General features: G+C 40.3%; 1 protein-coding gene and 1 long non-coding RNA gene across 9 annotated transcripts in view; one reads left to right on the forward strand and one right to left on the reverse strand.

Moving 5' to 3' along the window:
• The window catches only part of LOC143254335 (kazrin-like), a 136,255-nt gene that overhangs the window by 56,422 nt on the left and 56,912 nt on the right, over window positions 1–22,921 (reverse strand). The window contains exon 1 of one of the 8 annotated variants that reach the window (XM_076509359.1): window positions 1,878–2,018. The exons of the other annotated variants lie outside the window; for them this stretch is intronic. Coding sequence (XP_076365474.1) covers window positions 1,878–1,926 — 49 coding nt within the window. The 5' untranslated portion in view covers window positions 1,927–2,018. Of the gene's footprint in view, window positions 1–1,877; window positions 2,019–22,921 lie in introns of those variants that run through there. 8 annotated transcript variants of the gene reach the window in all.
• LOC143254337 (uncharacterized) lies at window positions 260–22,278 on the forward strand. Its single transcript, XR_013030145.1, has 2 exons — window positions 260–399; window positions 22,031–22,278. It is a non-coding gene; the product is annotated as an uncharacterized LOC143254337 (long non-coding RNA).

The raw sequence follows: 22,921 nt of genomic DNA on the forward strand, positions 1-22,921 counted from the left end.
TCTTCAATCACTGAAACACTGCTACAATGAACATTAATAAGACAAATGAACATACGATCATTGGTGGCTAGTACAAAGGGAGGTTGACAAACATCTCGGCTACACTACATACGAGGAAATTAGATACAAGTTTGTTTGTATTTTGACTCAGGCTCTACTGACGTAACTTCCTGAAACTAATGATAGTATGCGACGCGTATCACTCGTGGTTCTCTGATGAAGTAAACCGTTAAACACTGTCTCTCACCCGTACGCCGGGAAGGGCTTTAAGCAAGGAGGTTGCTAGACACGACGGCGTCAATAATGCGCAGCCGCTGTCAGATCTCTTAGCAACTGTGATCTACGGGAGGCGCACACTCTGGAGGACTGGTTGACGTGTGGAATCGTTCACTTTGACAGGTATGTGGGGTGGTTCAAATACAAATTATGAATACGTCAATCTCAGAATGTCCCGTGTTACACACTCGCTGTAGAAACACTTTTGTTACACTTCGTGCGAATGAGTTGTCATATTTACAGTGTTAGTGGGCGAGTTGGATGATACATTTATACGAGAATGGCATCATGTATTCATATCAACAAAATATCCTCGTTACAGCGCTAGGTGTCGCATTGTTATAAATAATTTTTCAATGTTTAAGTTTTTTTTCACTCTTTCACTTTAGCGTACCATTGAAAATTAACATGAAATATCGCACTGAAGTTGATACAAAATTTTTCAAAACCGGTTGAAACCCCGGAAAAGAAGGGTATACATAGAAATTAGCCAGTATGTTGGGAGTTCTAGTTCGGATCAGTAAATCTAGGGTTAGCACTTCGCATGTTGGGGCCGTGGATGCATTAGAAGAGTGAAGGCCAAATCCTACTATGCGGTCTAACGAGAGTAGCTCAAGAGTTGGCGGCGTGTGGTGTTGAATAGCTGCCTTCTCTCAATTTTTCACTTCAAAGTTAGGGACACCTAGCACGGACAGTCCTCGTTCTGCGTGAATATCCGAAAACAAATAAATAAATAATCAGCTAGACATAACTATCAGCTGTTACAATAAAGGACTTAAACCTGCTTTTGTATTTTAAATCTGAATGGCACTTTACCTGACCAGGTGAAAGTTACCTAAGACTCGGGTATATTAACTACAAACCACGGAGAAGGAAGCTAGCTGGTTTTATTTAGATAAGTTATATTAAATAAAAATTAACAGTTTTTATGAATTTTGACTCAAATATATCTGAGCTCATGTCTAACTGAAGGATATATAATCTAGTGCATTGTTTTACATTGTTAGTTCTGGTACAAAGAAACATGCAGTTTACGCACTACCTTGTAATACATGTTAATAAAAACGGAACACTCCAAGTAACAGGAACGAAACCTCTAACACTAAATCATGTTTTACGATTCTGTGTTTAAGATACGCTAGGCTTTGCTTGTATATCTTTTCCAAGTAGAACACTTATAGTGGAAATTACACTTATTTGAAGAGCCAGCCAATACAACTTAACACACTGACTAAGGAAGCACTGTTTATTTGTTGTGGTCAGCCTATGACCACATTGCCATTTCTAGGGGGAGTTTGGGGGCTTGCTCCTCAGAATTTTGTTGTTGTTGCAAATTTATTGCTAGGCGGTTGAATCATGAGCCACTAATACTACAAATACTGCATACATGCAACGTAACATACTGTATTAAAAGAAGTAAGTTTAATAATACTACAAATACTGCATACATGCAACGTAACATACTGTATTAAAAGAAGTTTAATAATACTACAAATACTGCATACATGCAACGTAGCATACTGAATTAAAAGAAGTAAGTTTAAGCCATTGATTATGGCTATACATGCCTTGAAAACCTGGCGAGGCTTGACCGGCCTTACCACTTGAATCACACACGACGTTCTTCATACGTTCCAAAGCCCTGAACATTTTGCGACTGTAACACTTGTATCATTTTCACCCAAAGCGTTGATATACTGTCGACTAGGAACAGCCATCCAAATCTCGGTTGTTTTAAAAGCAGGATGTTGTGTAAAAGATGCAACTCGAAGTGTTCTTATTTGAAATGCTCCCCCCCCATAAAATATCAAATTATTCAAGACACCCCTATAGAGCTACGCTAATACAACGGATGACCTTTAAAAGGAGATTTTTGCCATGTAGCTCGGATAATTATTTTTCTTTTTTTCTTGCCGGGTTATATTTGTCTGTTCTTTGCGAAGCCGCTCTGACGTACGTCTCGTGACTCAATAGTACGTCATAGAGATAGTTTACGTTGTCAGCCTCCCTCGAGCTTCGAAAGTTTCTTGCAACCACTTTTATATATTAGATGTCAGCGGAAAAATAGGGTCGCCACTCTAGTTAATAAACTCTAAGTAATTCACAATAACTAGGTGACACGTAGGAGAAGGGGCGAAAACTGATATTAGAACGTGTTCCGAAAAGGCTTAAAACTTTAAGACACATTTCAAGACTCGATGTTTTGTGATAACGGTAGCAGTTATAATTATGTGTTTGTGTGATTAATATGTAAAGTCATAAATACAAAATATTACTCATGTGTTTCCCACCTTGCCAAGACCTCGGCATGGCCAGATGGTTAAGACGCCCGACTCGTAATCTAAGGGTCGCGGGTTCGAATCCCTATCACACCAAATATGTTCGCCCTTTGATCTGTGTGCGTGTGTATGTGTAGGGGTTACAACGTTACGGTGAATTCCACTATTCGTTCGTAAAAGAGTAGCCCAAGAGTTGGTGGTGGGTGGTGATTCCTAGCTGCCTTCTCTCTTGTCTCACCCTACTAAATTAGGGACGGCGAGCACAGATAGCCCTCGTGTAGCTTTGCGCGAAATTCAAAAACGAACAAACAACCTCACTAAAAGGTAAAGTATTTTTTCACTTCTACCAATTTTTTATTGTTTTTTTCCGGTATTCGTAACATTCATACGAGAACTTGAACCTACTTTTACAGACACGTATTAATTACATTATTGTACATATGACTAGTAAAAAAAAAAAAAAACAAGAAATACAAGTGTACTATATATACAGTTATTTATAACATAACTTCATTCACACCCTAGTTTTGAAACAGCAGATCATTCGAGGAGAATGTTATTGTATTCATTTATTGCTGTTATATAATTAAACCAAACAAATTTCTTGTCTCCACTTGCACTTAAGGATTTTAAGTTAAAATATACAAAATCTAAACCTGAAGCGATTTATGAGTTATCAAACTTTTTTCTTTTATTCACAGTAGACAGATCTAAACTAAACACAATGGAAGCGATGTATTATTGTTGGTCGTGGAATACATCAGCAGTAGCTACGCACACTTCTTGTCACTTGTCAACAGCGACAGAAACGTAGGAAACGTTTCGTTTATAAATAATTACTACCTATACAAGTTTTCAGTACTCTTGGAAACGCAGTTTCACACGTCTTGATTTTAGGAATAATCTCATACATTCAGAGCGTTGCTAAGAACTGGCTCGTGAGGCTCGTGCTCCGATTCTGTTTGATAGTGCCCCTAATCCCAGTTGATGTCTTGAAAAATCGGAATGGAAAAACCACCGTCGATATCACACCGAAACGCTGAAAATTTCTCGTCTATGGGCCCGAACCTCGAACTTTTTAACCAGCTAGTTACGCCTCTTCCAATATTTTGTCGCGAGCTCGTCGGGGTGACAAAATTAGCTGGTTTTAATTGCATGCATCCTGTATGTAAGGAGAACGGTGACACCCAAATAATCGATAAGAAACTGCGGGTTTCCTCTGAATGGGACGTGAGACTATAAGCTATTACATGAATGAGGTAACTAAACTGATTTACGACGAGATCCAATGAAATGATGTAAAATTGACAAGCCATTGGCGTCCCGACCTCATCCGAATGGAAAGTGGTAGCCTTATTTGAAAAATGCACACAGACACACATATATAAGTTTTTTACGAGAAATTCAACTGACCGGAATACTTGAATTTTCTTTGTATTTTTGCTTATAATTTTGTTTGTTTGTTTGTTTTGAATTTCGCGCATAGCTACTCGAGAGCTATATGCGCTAGCCGTCCCTAATTTAGCAGTGTATGACAAAAGGAAAGCAGTTAGTCATAACCACCCACCGCCAACTCTTGGGCTACTCTTTTACCAACGAATAGTGGGATTGACCGTGACATTACAACGCCCACACGGCTGAAAGGGCGAGCATGTTTCGTGTGACGGGGATTCGAACCCGCGACCCTCAGATTACGAGTCGAGTGCCTTAACCGCCTGGCCATGAGAAACACATTCCGCGCAATTTGCGATGCTAACGGGGCGACACTTCAATCACCGTCGAAACAGAAATAAAGCAGCCAATAGTGTAAGTTTTTCACAACAGTTAATAATATCTACTAAAATCATAAAACAACAAACAACGGCTCAAACGCGGTTGAACACGATTCACTAGTCTTGCTGTTTGAAAGTTAAAATTGTAAAACAATTTCTACTGTTCAGTTATGAGTAGACGTATAGGCGATCGGTGCTGTTAACTGATTGTCTTTCCTGTTGTCTACAACTTCAAATTAGTGATGGCCATGTCTGAATCTTACAGGCTCCTTACCTGGCCATTTAACTGCAATTATATGACACGTGAGATACCGTTTAGATTTAATATAAAAAATATTAAACATCTAAGTGTTGTAATATAATTATTGAGAGCAAACTTCCGCTTTAATTCCAATTTTATTATTCTACTATTAACCGGTTTTGTGAAGTGTCATCCTTCGTAAAAAAGTACAATTAAAAACCATTAATATAAAACGGAAATAAAACTAGTTGTTAATACCTAGATGAAATTATGGGTAGCAATTAAAATGAATTAGCAACTAATATTTGAAACTAGTTTTATGTTATAGTTTTTAGCATGTAGGTTAGTTGTTTTCTTAAAATATAATTTGCCCCCCGCTGGTACAGCGGTATGTCTTCGGATTTATAACGCTAAAATCAGGGGTTCGATTCCCCTCGGTCGGCTGAGCAGATAGCCCTATGTGGTTTTGCTGTAAGAAACACACACACACACACACACACATAAAATATAATTTAAATATCACATCTTTTATAACTCAGACTCAACTCTCAATTTTAAAAGGTTTACTTTCAGCTTAAATTTTTAAGGTGAAAAGATTTTCTTTGTCAACTGACTTTCACACGTGAAATGGATGCGAAACAACTTGCATTTATGATGATTTTGGTTATATCTGAGGGTTTGGTGTGCAAGCACTGATGTTTATCGGTATCTGAGGGTTTGGAGTGCTAGCACCGATGTTTAACAGTACCTGGAGATTAGGTAAGCTGGAGATTGTCAGAGTTTTGGTCGAAAATATAGTGAGCATTTGTAGTTGCTGTCTAAGAGAATTCTAAGTATCATAGCAATAAGCAAATATATACTTAGAATAAGACACAACCCCCAATAAACGCGTATAAAATTCATACATTATATAAGGGTTGCTTCCTAAACACACCGATTGTATAGTGTACAAAGCATTGAATATGCACATGTTATAGTTATCTAATGTTCATCTATTATTAGCTGGTAATCAAGTAACTAAATAAAACGTGATGGGGCTTATTTAGGTTAGAATGTATGTTATTCCCAAAAGGTCAGAATCTTTGTTTTTCTTCACCTTGCTGCTAAGTTGTAGGGTTAAGTGGTGCTCAACTGTAATCATTGAAAGGGACAAGGGTAGATTATAAATTGAAGTTATTCGTGGATGAAAGTAGCGTAAGTGGCCTGGCAGCCGTGGAAGGAGGAGGGTGTCCAGGTGGATTCGGTGTTTGGTCCTGTTAGGTTGTCCGGCGGATACGTTTGTTTTCGTGGCTTGATGAGATGAGTAGGGATGTGTGGGTCCAATACGTCCGTTTTTATTTCAATATCTGGATGTCTATTTCGGTATGTTATTCGATTTTAATTTAATAGTTTAGAACTATAGCGTTATATACTGAGACGGTCCTTGTTTTTTGGTTGTTGTTTTTTTGCTGCAATTCGATCATTTTCAGGAGTAAGATAAGAGGATCCTAATGTGGAGGAAACAAGAGCACCCAGAGAAAACTCACTTTCACTTGTAGGACGCCGAATATTTTATCTTACAGTGCCCAGAGATGTAAGGAGATCACGATATACACGGTTCAACATTTTAATTCAAAGAAAGTATTATATTTAAGGGGAACAGGTACGTTGTCATGTGAAGAAAACTGGAGTGTTAGTGTGGATCAGTTGCTTCTTGTTTTTTTATAGTACTGCTCCACACTTTCCTAACTAAACCAAAACCCCGACTCCTCAACACTTTCCTAACTAAACCAAAACCCGACTCCTCAACACTTTCCCGACTGATCCAAAATCCCGACTCCTCAACACTTTCCCGACTGATCCAAAATCCCGACTCTTCAACACTTTCCCAACTGAACCAAAACCCCGACTCTTCAACACTTTCCTAACTGAACCAAAACCCCGACTCTTCAACACTTTCCCAACTGAACCAAAACCCCGACTCTTCAACACTTTCCCAACTGAACCAAAACCCCGACTCTTCAACACTTTCCCAACTGAACCAAAACCCCGACTCCTCAACACTTTCGTAACTGGACCAAAACCCCGACTCCTCAACACTTTCGTAACTGGACCAAAACCCTGACTTCTCAACACTTTCCTGACTGAACCAAAACCCTGACTCCTCAACACTTTCCTAACTAAACCAAAACCCGACTCCTCAACATTTCGTAACTGGACCAAAACCCGACTCCTCAACACTTTCGTAACTGGACCAAAACCTCGACTCCGCAACACTTTCGTAACTGGACCAAAACCCCGACACCTCAACACTTTCGTAACTGAACAAAAACCGCGACTCCTCAACACTTTCCTAACTAAACCAAAACCCTGACTCCTCAACACTTTCGTAACTGGACCAAAACCCCGACACCTCAACACTTTCGTAACTGAACAAAAACCGCGACTCCTCAACACTTTCCTAACTAAACCAAAACCCTGACTCCTCAACACTTTCGTAACTGGACCAAAACTTGACTCCTCAACACTTTCCTAACTGAACCAAAACCCCGACTCCTCAACACTTTCCTAACTAAACCAAAACCCGACTCCTCAACACCAAAACCCCGACTCCTCAACACTTTCGTAACTGGACCAAAACCCGACTCCTCAACACTTTCGTAACTGGACCAAAACCCGACTTCTCAACACTTTCGTAACTGGACCAAAACCCGACTCTTCAACACTTTCCTAACTGAACCAAAACCCCGACTCCTCAAGACTTTCCTAACTAAACCAGAACTCGACTCCTCAACACTTTCCTAACTGAACAAAAACCGCGACTCCTCAACACTTTCCTAACTAAACCAAAACCCGATTCTTCAACACTTTCCTAACTGCACCAAAACCTGACTCCTCAACACTTTCCTAACTAAACCAAAACCCGACTCCTCAACACTTTCCTAACTAAACCAAAACCCGACTCCTCAACACTTTCCTAACTGAACCAAACCCCGACTCCCCAACACTTTTCCTAATTGAACCTAAACCCCTGACTCCTGGCACTTCTGTAATTGGACTAAAACTGACTCCTCAACACTTTCCTAATTGGACTAAAACCCGACTCTTCAACACTTTCCTAATTGCACTTTCCTAAACCTGACTCTTCAACACTTTCCTAACTGTACCAAAACCTGACTCCAACAGCACTTTCCTAATTGAACCAGAACCCCTGACTCCTCAACACTTTCCTAATTGGACCAGAACCCCTGACTCCTCAACACTTTCCTAATTGGACCAGAACCCGACTTCTCAACACTTTCCTAACTAAACCAAAACCCGACTCCTCAACACTTTCCTAACTGCACCAAAACCCGACTCTTCAACACTTTCCTAACTGAACCAAAACCCCGACTCCTCAACACTTTCCTAACTGAACCAAAACCCCGACTCCTCAACACTTTCCTAACTGAACCAAAACCCCGACTCCTCAACACTTTCCTAACTGAACCAAAACCCCGACTCCTCAACACTTTCCTAACTGAACCAAAACCCCGACTCCTCAACACTTTCCTAACTGGACCAAAACCCGACTCTTCAACACTTTCCTAACTGGACCAAAACCCCGACTCCTCAACACTTTCCTAACTAAACCAAACCCCGACTCCTCAACACTTTCCTAACTAAACCAAAACCCCGACTCCTCAACACTTTCCTAACTAAACCAAAACCCTCTTCAATTCTCAACACTTTTCCTAATTGAACTAAAACCCCGACTCCTCAGCACTTTCCTAAATTGAACTAAAACCCCTGAATCCTCAACACTTTCCTAATTGAACTAAAACCCCGACTCCTCAACACTTTTCTAAATTGAACTAAAACCCTGACTCCTCAATACTTTCCTAATCTAAACTAAAACCCGACTCTTCAACACTTTCGTAATTGGATTAAAACCGACTCCTCAACACTTTCCTAATTAAACTAAAACCTGACTCTCAACACTTTCCTAATTGAATAAAACCCCGACTCCTCAACACTTTCCTAATTGAATAAAACCTGACTCCTCAAGACTTTCCTAACTAAACCAAAACCCGACTCTTCAACACTTTCCTAACTAAACCAAAACCCGACTCCTCAACACTTTCCTAACTGAACAAAAACCCCGACTCCTCAACACTTTCCTAACTGAACAAAAACCCCGACTCCTCAAGACTTTCCTAACTGCACCAAAACCCGACTCTTCAACACTTTCCTAACTGCACCAAAACCTGACTCCTCAACACTTTCCTAATTGAACTAGAACCCGACTCCTCAACACTTTCATGTAACTGGATCAAAACTTGACTCCTCAACACTTTCCTAACTGAACCAAAACCCCGACTCCTCAACACTTTCCTAACTAAACCAAAACCCGACTCCTCAACACTTTCGTAATTGGACTAAAATACGACTCCTCAACACTTTCGTAATTGGACTAAAACCTGACTCCTCAACACTTTCGTAATTGGACTAAAACCTGACTCTTCAACACTTTCCTAATTGAACTAAAACCCTGACTCCTCAAGACTTTTCTAACTAAACTAGAATCTCTGACTCCTCAACACTTTCCTAACTGAACAAAAACCGCGACTCCTCAACACTTTCCTAACTAAACCAAAACCCGATTCTTCAACACTTTCCTAATTGTACTAAAACCTGACTCCTCAACACTTTCCTAATCTAAACTAAAACCTGACTCCTCAACACTTTCCTAACTAAACTAAAACCTGACTCTCAACACTTTCCTAATTGAACTAAACCCTGACTCCTCAACACTTTCCTAATTGAACCTAAACTCCTGACTCCTCAACACTTCTCTGTAATTGGACTAAAACTGACTCCTCAACACTTTCTGTAATTGGACTAAAACTGACTCCTCAACACTTTCCTAACTGTACCAAAACCCGACTCTTCAACACTTTCCTAATTGTACTAAAACCTGACTCTTCAACACTTTCCTAATTGTACTAAAACCTGACTCCTCAACACTTTCCTAACTGAACCAGAACCCCGACTCCTCAACACTTTCCTAACTGAACCAGAACCCCGACTCCTCAACACTTTCCTAACTAAACCAAAACCCGACTCCTCAACACTTTCCTAACTAAACTAAAACCTGACTCTTCAACACTTTCCTAATTGCACCTAAAACCTGACTCTTCAACACTTTTCTAATTGAACTAGAACCCCGACTCCTCAACACTTTCCTAATTGAACTAAAACCCCAACTCTCAACACTTTCCTAATTGGAACTAAAACCCCTAACTCCTCAACACTTTCCTAACTGAACTAAAACCCCGACTCCTCAACACTTTCCTAATTGAACTAAAACCCCTGACTCCTCAACACTTTCCTAATTGGACTAAAACCCCGACTCTTCAACACTTTCCTAATTGGACTAAAACCCTGACTCCTCAACACTTTTCTAATTAAACAAAACTCCGACTCCTCAACACTTTCCTAATCTAAACCAAAACCCCGACTCCTCAACACTTTCCTAATCTAAACTAAAACCCTGAATCCTCAACACTTTCTAATTGAACTAAAACCCTGACTCCTCAACACTTTCCTAAATGAACTAAAACCCGAATTCTCAACACTTTCCTAATTGAACTAAAACCCTGACTCTCAACACTTTCTAAATTGAACTAAAACCCTGACTCCTCAACACTTTCCTAATCTAAACTAAACCCTGACTTCTTCAACACTTTCGTAACTGGATCAAAACCCGACTCCTCAACACTTTCCTAACTAAACCAAAACCCGACTCCTCAACACTTTCCTAATTGGAATAAAACCCTGACTCCTCAACACTTTCCTAATTGAACAAAACCCCTGACTCCTCAAGACTTTCCTAACTGTACCAAAACCTGACTCTTCAACACTTTTCTAATCTAAACTAAAACCTGACTCCTCAACACTTTTCTAATTGAATAAAACCCCGACTCCTCAACACTTTCCTAACTGAACAAAAACCCCGACTCCTCAAGACTTTCCTAACTGCACCAAAACCCGACTCTTCAACACTTTCCTAACTGCACCAAAACCCGACTCCTCAACACTGTCCTAACTGAACCAGAACCCGACTCCTCAACACTTTCCTAATTGAACTAAAACTCCTGACTACTCAACACTTTCTAATCTAAACTAAAACCCTGACTCCTCAACACTTTCCTAACTGAACCAAAACCCCGACTCCTCAACACTTACGTAACTGGATCAAAACCCGACTCCTCAACACTTTCGTAACTGGACCAAAACCCCGACTCCTCAACACTTTCGTAACTGGACCAAAACCCCGATTCCTCAACACTTTCCTACCTAAACCAGAACCCGACTCCTCAACACTTTCCTAACTGAACAAAACCCCGACTCCTCAACACTTTCGTACCAAAACCAAAACCCGACTCCTCAACACTTTCCTAACTGCACCAAAACCCGACTCCTCAACACTTTCCTAACTAAACCAAAACCCGACTCCTCAACACTTTCCTGACTGAACCAAAACCCCGACTACTCAACACTTTCCTAACTAAACCAAAACCAGACTCCTCAACACTTTCCTAACTGGACCAAAACCCCGACTCTTCAACACTTTCCTAATGGACTAAAACCCCGACTCTTCAACACTTTCCTAACTGGACCAAAACCCGACTCTTCAACACTTTCCTAACTGGACCAAAACCCCGACTCCTCAACACTTTCCTAACTGGACCAAAACCCCGACTCCTCAACACTTTCCTAACTGCACCAAAACCCGATTCTTCAACACTTTCCTAACTAAACCAAAACCCGACTCCTCAACACTTTCCTAACTGGACAAAAACCCCGACTCCTCAACACTTTCCTAATTGAACAAAACCCGACTCCTCAACACTTTCCTAATTGAATAAAACCCCTGACTCCTCAACACTTTCTCTAATTGTACTAAAACCCCTGACTCCTCAACACTTCTGTAATTGGACCAAAACCTGACTCTTCAACACTTTTCTGACTGAACCAAAACCCGACTCCTCAACACTTTCCTGACTAAAACTAAAACCTGACTCCTCAACACTTTCCTAATTAAACTAAAACCTGACTCCTCAACACTTTCCTAATTGAACAAAACCCCGACTCCTCAACACTTTCTAATTGGAACTAAAACCCCGACTCTTCAACACTTTCCTAACTGCACCAAAACCCGACTCTTCAACACTTTCCTAATTGGACTAAAACCTGACTCCTCAACACTTTCCTAATTGAACTAAAACCTGACTCCTCAACACTTTCCTAATTGGAACTAAAACCCGACTACTCAACACTTTCCTGAATCTAAACTAAAACCCCGACTCCTCAACACTTTCCTAATTGAACTAAAACCCTGACTCCTCAACACTTTCCTAATTGAACTAAAACCCCTGACTCCTCAACTCTTTCCTAATTGAACTAAAACCCGACGACTCTCAACTTTTTCTCTAATTGAACCAAAACCCCGACTCCTCAACACTTTCGGAACTAAACCAAAACCCGACTCTTCAACACTTCCGTAATTGGACCAAAACCCGACTCTTCAACACTTTCCTAACTGGACCAAAACTTGACTCCTCACCACTTTCCTAAGTAAACCAAAACCCGACTCCTCAACACTTTCCTAAGTAAACCAAAACCCGACTCCTCAACACTTTCCTAACTAAACCAAATCCCGACTCCTCAACACTTCCTAACTAAACCAAATCCCGACTCCTCAACACTTCCTAACTGAACCAAAACCCCGACTCCTCAACACTTTCCTAACTGAACCAAAACCCGACTCCTCAACACTTTCCTAACTAAACCAAAACCCGACTCCTGAAGACTTTCCTAACTAAACCAGAACCCGACTTCTCAACACTTTCCTAACTAAACCAAAACCCGACTCCTCAACACTTTCCTAACTGCACCAAAACCCGACTCTTCAACACTTTCCTAACTGAACCAAAACCCCGACTCCTCAACACTTTCCTAATTGAACCAAAACCCCTGACTCCTCAACACTTTCCTAATTGGACTAAAACTCCTGACTCCTCAAATCTTTCCTAACTGAACCAAAACCCCGACTCCTCAACACTTTCGGATCTAAACCAAAACCCGACTCCTCAACACTTTCCTAACTGCACCAGAACCCCGACTCCTCAACACTTTCCTAACTGAAACAAAACCCGACTCCTCATTACTTTCCTAACTGAACCAAAACCCCGACTCCTCAACACTTTCCTAACTAAACCAAAACCCGACTCCTCAACACTTTCCTAACTGAACCAAAACCCCGACTCCTCAACACTTCCGTAACTGGACCAAAACCGGACTCCTCAACACTTCCGTAACTGGACCAAAACCGGACTCCTCAACACTTTCCTAACTGGATCAAAACCCAAAACCCGACTCCTCAACACTTTCGTAACTGGACCAAAACCCCGACTCCTCAACACTTTCCTAACTGAACCAAAACCCCGACTCCTCAACACTTTCCTAACTGAACCAAAACCCCGACTCCTCAACACTTTCCTAACTAAACCAGAACCCGACTCCTCAACACTTTCCTAACTGAACCAAAACCCGACTCCTCAACACTTTCCTAACTAAACCAAAACCCGACTCCTCAACACTTTCCTAACTAAACCAAAACCCGACTCCTCAACACTTTCCTAACTGAACCAAAACCCCGACTCCTCAACACTTTCGTAACTGGATCAAAACCCGACTCCTCAACACTTTCCTAAATAAACCAAAACCCGACTGCTCAACACTTTCCTAACTAAACCAAAACCCGACTCCTCAACACTTTCCTAACTGGACCAAAACCCCGACTCTCCAACACTTTCCTAACTGGACCAAAACCCCGACTCTCTCAACACTTTCCTAACTGGACCAAAACCCCGACTCTTCAACACTTTCCTAACTGGACCAAAACCCCGACTCTTCAACACTTTCCTAACTGGACCAAAACCCCGACTCCTCAACACTTTCCTAACTGAACCAAAACCCGACTCTTCAACACTTTCCTAACTGGACCAAAACCCCGACTCTTCAACACTTTCCTAACTCAACCAAAACCCCGATTCTTCAACACTTTCCTAACTGAACCAAAACCCGACTCCTCAACACTTTCCTCACTGAACCAAAACCCCGACTACTCAACACTTTCCTAACTAAACCAAAACCCCGACTCCTCAACACTTTCGGATCTAAACCAAAACCCGACTCTTCAACACTTTCGGAACTAAACCAAAACCCGACTCTTCAACACTTCCGTAATTGGACCAAAACCCGACTCTTCAACACTTTCCTAACTGGACCAAAACCTGACTCCTCACCACTTTCCTAACTAAACCAAAACCCCGACTCCTCAACACTTTCCTACTGAACCAAAACCCCGACTCCTCAACACTTTCCTAACTGAACCAAATCCCGACTCCTCAACACTTTCCTAACTGAACCAAAACCCCGACTCCTCAATACTTTCCTAACTGAACCAAAACCCCGACTCCTCAACACTTTCGTAACTGAACCAAAACCCCGACTCCTCAACACTTTCCTAATTGAACCAAAACCCTCCTCAACACTCCTCAATACTTTCCTTTCCTAATTGAACTAAAACCCTGACTCCTCAACACTTTCCTAATTGAACTAAAACCCCGACTCCTCAACACTTTCTGTAATTGAACTAAAACCCGACTCCTCAACACTTTCTGTAACTGAACCAAAACCCCGACTCCTCAACACTTCCGTAACTGGACGAAAACCCGATTCTTCAACACTTTCGTAACTGGATCAAAACCCGACACCTCAACACTTTCCTAACTAAACCAAAACCCAACTCCTCAACACTTTCCTAACTAAACCAAAACCCGACACTTCAACACTTTCCTAACTGCACCAAAACCCGATTCTTCAACACTTTCCTAACTGCACCAAAACCCCGACTCCTCAACACTTTCCTAACTAAACCAAAACCCGACTCCTCAACACTTTCCTAACTGGACCAAAACCCGACTCTTCAACACTTTCGTAACTGGATCAAAACCCGACTCCTCAACACTTTCGTAACTAAACCAAAACCCCCACTCCTCAACACTTCCGTAACTGGACCAAAACCCGACTCTTCAACACTTTCGTAACTGGATCAAAACCCGACTCCTCAACACTTTCGTAACTAAACCAAAACCCGACTCCTCAACACTTTCCTAACTGAACCAAATCCCGACTCCTCAACACTTTCCTAACTGAACAAAACCCCGACTCCTCAACACTTTCCTAAATGAACAAAAACCCCGACTCCTCAACACTTTCCTAACTGAACCAAAACCCCGACTCCTCAACACTTTCCTAACTGAACCAAAACCCCGACTCCTCAACACTTTCCTAACTAAACCAAAATCCTGACTCCTCAACACTTTCTAATTAAACTAAAATCCTGACTCCTCAACACTTTCCTAATTGAACTAAAACCCCTGACTCCTCAACACTTTCGTAATTGGACTAAAACCGGACTCTTCAACACTTTTGTAACTGGATCAAAACCTGACACTCTCAACACTTTCCTAATTAAACTAAAACCTGACTCCTCAACACTTTCGTAATTGGATCAAAACCTGACTTCCTCAACACTTTCGTAATTAAACTAAAACCCTGACTCCTCAACACTTTCCTAACTGAACCAAAACCCCGACTCCTCAACACTTTCCTAATTGAACCAAAACCCCGACTCCTCAACACTTTCCTAACTGAACCAAAACCCGACTCCTCAACACTTTCCTAACTGCACCAAAACCCCGACTCCTCAACACTTTCCTAACTAAACCAAAACCCGACTCCTCAACACTTTCCTAACTGAACCAAAACCCCGACTCCTCAACACTTTCGTAACTGGACCAAAACCCGACTCTTCAACACTTTCGTAACTGGATCAAAACCCGACTCCTCAACACTTTCCTAACTAAACCAAAACCCGACTCCTCAACACTTTCCTAACTAAACCAAATCCCGACTCCTCAACACTTTCCTAACTGAACAAAAACCCCGACTCCTCAACACTTTCCTAACTGAACAAAAATCCCGACTCCTCAACACTTTCCTGACTGAACAAAAATCCCGACTCCTCAACACTTTTCTAACTGCACCAAAACCCGGCTCCTCAACACTTTCCTAACTGCACCAAAACCCGACTCTTCAACACTTTCTAATTGAACTATAAATCTGACTGTTTCAACACTTTCCTAATTGAACTAAAACCTGACTCCTCAACACTTTCCTCACTGAACCAAAACCCCGACTACTCAACACTTTCCTAACTAAACCAAAACCCCGACTCCTCAACACTTTCCTAACTGAACCAAAACCCCGACTCCTCAATACTTTCCTAACTGAACCAAAACCCCGACTCCTCAACACTTTCCTAATTGAACCAAAACCCCGACTCCTCAACACTTTCCTAATTGAACCAAAACCCTGTCTCCTCAACACTTTCCTAATTGAACTAAAACCCGACTCCTCAACACTTTCCTAATTGAACTAAAACCCTGACTCCTCAACACTTTCTGTAATTGGACGAAAACCCGACTCTTCAACACTTTCGTAACTGGATCAAAACCCGACACCTCAACACTTTCCTAACTAAACCAAAACCCAACTCCTCAACACTTTCCTAACTGAACAAAAACCCCGACTCCTCAACACTTTCGTAACTAAACCAAAACCCGACACTTCAACACTTTCCTAACTGCACCAAAACCCGATTCTTCAACACTTTCCTAACTGCACCAAAACCCCGACTCCTCAACACTTTCCTAATCTAAACTAAAACCTGACTCCTCAACACTTTCCTAACTGGACTAAAACCTGACTTTTCAACACTTTCGTAACTGGACCAAAACCTGACTCCTCAACACTTTCGTAATTAAACTAAAACCCCCCACTCTCAACACTTCCTGTAATTGGACTAAAACCTGACTCTTCAACACTTTCGTAATTGGATTAAAACCTGACTCCTCAACACTTTCGTAACTAAACCAAAACCCGACTCCTCAACACTTTCGTAACTAAACCAAAACCCGACTGCTCAATACTTTCCTAACTGAACTAAACCCCGACTCCTCAATACTTTCCTAAATGAATAAAACCCTGACTCCTCAACACTTTCCTAATTGAACTAAAACCTGACTCCTCAACACTTTCCTAATTGAACTAAAACCCCTGACTCCTCAACACTTTCCTAATTGAACTAAAACTCCTGACTTCTCAACACTTTCATAACTAAACTAAAACCTGACTCCTCAACACTTTAATTGAACTAAAACCCCTACTCTCAACACTTCTGTAATTGGACTAAAACCTGACTCCTCAACATTTTTCCTAATTAAACTAAAACCCTGACTCCTCAACACTTTCTAATTGAACTAAAACCCTGACTCCTCAATACTTCTGTAATTGACGAAAACCTGACTACTCAACACTTTCCTAATCTAAACTAAAACCCTGACTCCTCAACACTTTCCTAATTGAACTAAAACCCTGACTCCTCAACACTTTCCTAATTGAACTAAAACCTGACTCCTCAACACTTTCCTAACTGAACTAAAACCTGACTCCTCAACACTTTCCTAATTGAACTAAAACCCCGACTCCTCAACACTTTCGTAATTGAACTAAAACCCTGACTCCTCAACACTTTCCTAATTGGAACTAAAACCCTGACTCCTCAATACTTTCCTAATTGAACCAAAACCCTGACTCCTCAACACTTTCCTAATTGAACTAAAACCCCGACTCCTCAACACTTTCTGTAATTGGACGAAAACCTGACTCTTCAACACTTTCGTAATTGGATCAAAACCTGATCCTCAACACTTTCCTAATTGAACTAAAACCCTGACTCCTCAACACTTTTCTAATTGAACTAAAACCCTGACTCCTCAACACTTTCGTAACTGAACCAAAACCCCGACTCCTCAACACTTTCCTAACTGAACAAAAACCCCGACTCCTCAACACTTTCGTAACTAAACCAAAACCCGACACTTCAACACTTTCCTAACTGCACCAAAACCCGATTCTTCAACACTTTCCTAACTGCACCAAAACCCCGATTCTCAACACTTTCCTAATCTAAACTAAAACCTGACTCCTCAATACTTTCCTAATTGAACTAAAACCCTACTCCTCAACACTTCTGTAATTGGACTAAAACCTGACTCTTCAACACTTTCGTAACTGGACCAAAACCCGACTCTTCAACACTTTCGTAACTGGATCAAAACCCGACTCCTCAACACTTTCGTAACTAAACCAAAACCCGACTCCTCAACACTTTCCTAATTGGAACAAATCCTGACTCCTCAACACTTTCCTAACTGAACAAAAACCCCGACTCCTCAACACTTTCCTAAATGAACAAAACCCCGACTCCTCAACACTTTCCTAACTGAACCAAAACCCGACTCCTCAACACTTTCCTAATTGAACTAAAACCTGACTCCTCAACACTTTCTAATTGTAATGAAAACCCCTGACTCCTCAACACTTTCCTAATCTAAACTAAAACCTGACTCCTCAACACTTTCCTAATTGAACTAAAACCCTACTCCTCAACACTTCTGTAATTGGACTAAAATCTCGACTTTTCAACACTTTCCTAATTGGACTAAAACCCTGACTCCTCAACACTTTCTAATTAAACTAAAACCTGAGTCTCTCAACACTTTCTAACTAAACTAAATCCTGACTCCTCAATACTTTCCTAAATCTAAACTAAATCCTGACTCCTCAACACTTTTCTAATTGAACTAAAACCCTGACTCCTCAACACTTTCCTAACTGAACCAAAACCCCGACTCTTCAACACTTTCCTATCTGGACCAAAACCCCGACTCTTCAACACTTTCCTAACTGGACCAAAACCTCGACTCTTCAACACTTTCCTAACTGGAACAAAACCCCGACTCTTCAACACTTTCCTAACTGGAACAAAACCCCGACTCCTCAACACTTTCCTAACTGGACCAAAACCCGACTTTTCAACACTTTCCTGACTGAACCAAAACCCTGACTCCTCAACACTTTCGTAACTGGACCAAAACCCGACTTCTCAACACTTTCCTGACTGGACCAAAACCCGACTCTTCAACACTTTCCTAACTGGACCAAAACCCCGACTCCTCAACACTTTCCTAACTGAACCAAAACCCCACTTATCAACACCTTCCTAGTTGAACCTACCTGTACCAAGAACGATACACTAATAATTTTGTTATAGATGACTCCTGAAACTTAATTATTTGTAGCTATAAACATTGTTAAACATCATCCGTCACTTTGATGAAAATATTGTGTGAACTGATTAACATTAACAGAGTAGCATTATTGAAAACACCTAAGATAACATTATGTTCACAGAAGTATTGTTTATCCTGGCTAACAGCAGTGATTTACACAAACTTGTCTTAAATATGTTTAATCCTTCTTGGCTGTATCAGTTTAGGCAGGCTTACTGGAAATTAATACCGCACTCGCGCGAGCGTATGAGTATGTTTGGTACAAGTTTCGTTTTATTAGTATAACAAGCTAAATGAAATGCTCTGCGCATGCGCACGAAAACTAGCCTAGCGAATTCTCCTATTTTTAACCGTCTTGCTTTTATCTTCCGCCGGGTCTAGCGAAGATTGAACAAACAAAAATTGTTTATAGTCAGTTGCAATTCTGTTTCGTGATGACAAGAAAACCACTGGAGGTAAAAATGTATCTCAAGATGGCTGGTATGGGTATTAACACTTTTAATAAAATAAAGTACAGAACAACGTTTCGACCTTCTTAGGTCATCTTGAGGTCAACAAAGAGATCTAAGAAGGTCAAAACGTTTTCTGTACTTTATTTCAATTTATGAATTTCTAACCTAAATGAATTTCTGACAAAAAAAAAAAAGAGTTATCCAAACAAAATATACAAAAAAGAAATATGACATTACCATAATAAAACGTTTCTCAAAAATAGATATGTTTCGCTGGCAAGATCCTCGAATTACCAACAACAAATGCACTATCAGCTAGTGAACTTAACAATTCCACGTAAGATATAAGACACAGCCTTCTTTAAAAAAAAAAAAAAATGTTTCTGACGTAACTAATAAACTACACACCTAGGTAAAAACAGTGTGCCAGTGGAAATCATGCAAAACTGACTCAACTGAAACGACCCTGTCACAAACGTCTACAGCTCTCGAATGGAAGCCAATATAGAGTGAATTGACAGTAGAAATCGAATACTAAATTTTGCTTGTCACGATCGACAAATCAATAAACGACACCATGTCATTGCATACAGCTACGAAATTAGGATACTTAAAGACAAAAAAACAGAAATATAATTTCGTTACATTAAAGTTACATACATCACGGAACATCGGATCTTCCAATCACAAACAGTTAGTATCTTTCCAAGTTCTTCAATCACATATTCTAACTGCACTATTTCGTTGTCATGACGATAACTTCTTGCGCGGGAAAACGGATAAAATAATTTCTTGGATTCGGTGAAGACCCCCACTCGCTCATTAAAACTTTTGGTTTTCATAACTAGATTGCAGGTAGCTGGTAAGTAGCAGCACAATACATAAATTGTAAAGTTAGAGTTTGATATCTTGGTTTTTGTAGTAACAGATAAATACTGTCTCTCACTTTTCACCCCCTTTTTTCTATCATTTTATATCTCAGGACCAACACTGTAGGCAAGGCTAGCTTGGAATCAATAACATTCTATGAATGTCCAAGTACACAGAGTTAGAGTGCGTAAAAAAAAAATAATCAAAGAACCTTAAATCAGATTAAAATTAGGATTTATTAACATTTAATTTGTAGAAAAAAAACGGAAAACTTTAAAACTGTTTTCTTTTGTCCTTAAACTAACGCTTAAGGTTTACTGTAACACTATGTTTCAAACTTCTCAAAAGGGTTTTAGCAGAGCACGTGGTGCAAAATTCTCTTCAAAAACTAAGTTTCCCTGTGAGTTTGGTTTGTTTTGAATTTCGCGCAAAGCTACACCAGGGATATCTGCGCTAGCTGTCCCCAATTTAGCTGTGTAAGACGAGAGGGAAGGCAAACGGCCCAGCATGGCCAGGTGGTTAGGGCGCTGGACTTGTAATCTGAGGGTGGCGAGTTCAAATCCCCATCACACGAAACATGCTCGCCCCTTTCAGCCGTGGGGGTGTTATAATGTGACGATCAATCCAACTATTCGTTGGTAAAAGAATAGCCCAAGAGTTGGCGGTGGGTGGCGATGACTAGCTGACTTTACCTCTAGTCTTACACTGCTAAAGTAGAGACGGCTAGCGCAGATAGCCCTCGTGTAGCTTTGCGCGAAATTCAAACCAAACCAATCATTTTGGTTGGTGGATCCTCAGAAATGTGGAAAACGTGCCGTACACACAGACATGGTTGTGTAAATAAAACGTACCAGGATACAGAATTTTCCTTGCGTAGATTTTAATTTTCCCTATGAAAATCGTGTGGGTGTAGGCTTTTATAAATACGTTTTATCATATGGTAAATTTTTTAAGTACAGTCCTGGGTGTTTTTTTTTCTTGGTAACACGATTTATTACTAAAACATACGTCATGTTACAGTATAAAGAAGCCGTATATTTACCACTGATACGTATTACCAAATTCGTTAAATTAATTCATTATAATGAATAAAATTACGTCTTAAGTTTGACATTTTTGATCGATTTATTTCAAACGCTTTTAGTTCAATTACTATTGTAATGACAACACCAGAGGGGGCATGCCAAACCTGTTGATGGTAAATAAAGCGCGATTCAGAAATGAGTAGAGCAAAGGTAAAAAAAAATAATAAAAAAATCCAGGACATGACCTCGGTGACCTTGTAGCTTGTTACGGTCATGACACAACACAACAATGGTATTAAACGTAAAAATGAGAACATAAAAAGTGTCCCTCTATAGTCGGGCAAAAGACCAGAAGGCTTAAAAGTATTGTCCACCCAATAGTTTGGGGGATATTTTTGAGTACCTTTTAGACGTACATGTTAATAGTTCCTTGGGGGAGATCAAAATGTCCGAAACAGCCGTCATGAAAGAGGAATGTTCATACCTTGTTCTGTATCAACTAAGACAATTATTTTGTGTCTATGATATTCTGCGGGAGGTAAAACATGACTCTTCACATAACTTGTTTAATCGGAGAAGACTGCTATCAGTGTGTGAATAGTCATAACATATTAGCAGTCACAACGATTATGATGTGCAAGACTTTATGGGCCAATTAATCCGTTTTTTTTTTTTTTTGTCACTTTGCCCCACTGATAGACTTATTACTTAAACTAGAATCCTACATGACGGGTTTTACCAGATTATAAGCAGTGATAACCGTGAGGTATACGAAACGTATCATTACAATATTAATTTGCTAAAATACTATACGTATTTATTTCCAGACCAAAGAAGGCAACGTAACGGTCATCATTTCAAAGAATCGTCGATTGCTGTAACATGGAGAAAGAGTGATGGCCGATTATTTCTTCAAGTGTGGACTTTAGTTTTAAGCGATTGACTTCGGCCTGTTGAGGTCGCGTAAGCAAGACTTGTCCAGCCAAGTAAAATTCGATCTGATGAATTTCACGTTCAAGTTCGAAACTGTCAGATGAATATAAGATCTTGATAATTAAATGTCATCGAAATTGTGTTTCCTTCTGTGCATCATCCAACCACATTTACCTTTATTTGAAAAGTCACGACCACGTTCCTGCACGATCTTCAAATGGACCCTCACCCTCATAATAAATATACATACATACATGGAGAGGTACTTTCATACGTACGTTTTTCAACGTGAACAGTACCTCATGCGATACTTAGCATAAATAACCAGTTCAGAGAATCCCAGGATCCAAAAAACTGCACACCACAGGGAGGGGAACTAGTTAGCAGTAACTGCTACCTACACAGTTGGTTCCATTTAATTATACAGTGTGATTGGCTGTCACAGTTTTTTTTTTACATTCTCCCTGTTGGCACATTGCGGCTCGAACCTTAGACCTAAGCATGGCACACTAACCAATACATTACACCCTTGATCTTGCATTTATTTATCAACCTCACATTGAACTCCACTGGTTTATCGAAATAAATAATATAATTATCTGCTAGAGATGAACTGAGACATTTTGTCTAATAATATCAACTGTTTAATTGTTATAAATCGATCCATAACAAAAGTTGTGCTATTGACATGCCAAATTCACGGGAAAGATCGGTAAAGGTGATTACTACATTAGTTTAAAGGGATAGGAGACGAAGTTAATCATATAAAAAATTAACAAACTCTA

This window comes from Tachypleus tridentatus, chromosome 6 (genome assembly GCF_004210375.1).
Source record: "Tachypleus tridentatus isolate NWPU-2018 chromosome 6, ASM421037v1, whole genome shotgun sequence".
Lineage (NCBI taxonomy): Eukaryota > Metazoa > Arthropoda > Merostomata > Xiphosura > Limulidae > Tachypleus > Tachypleus tridentatus.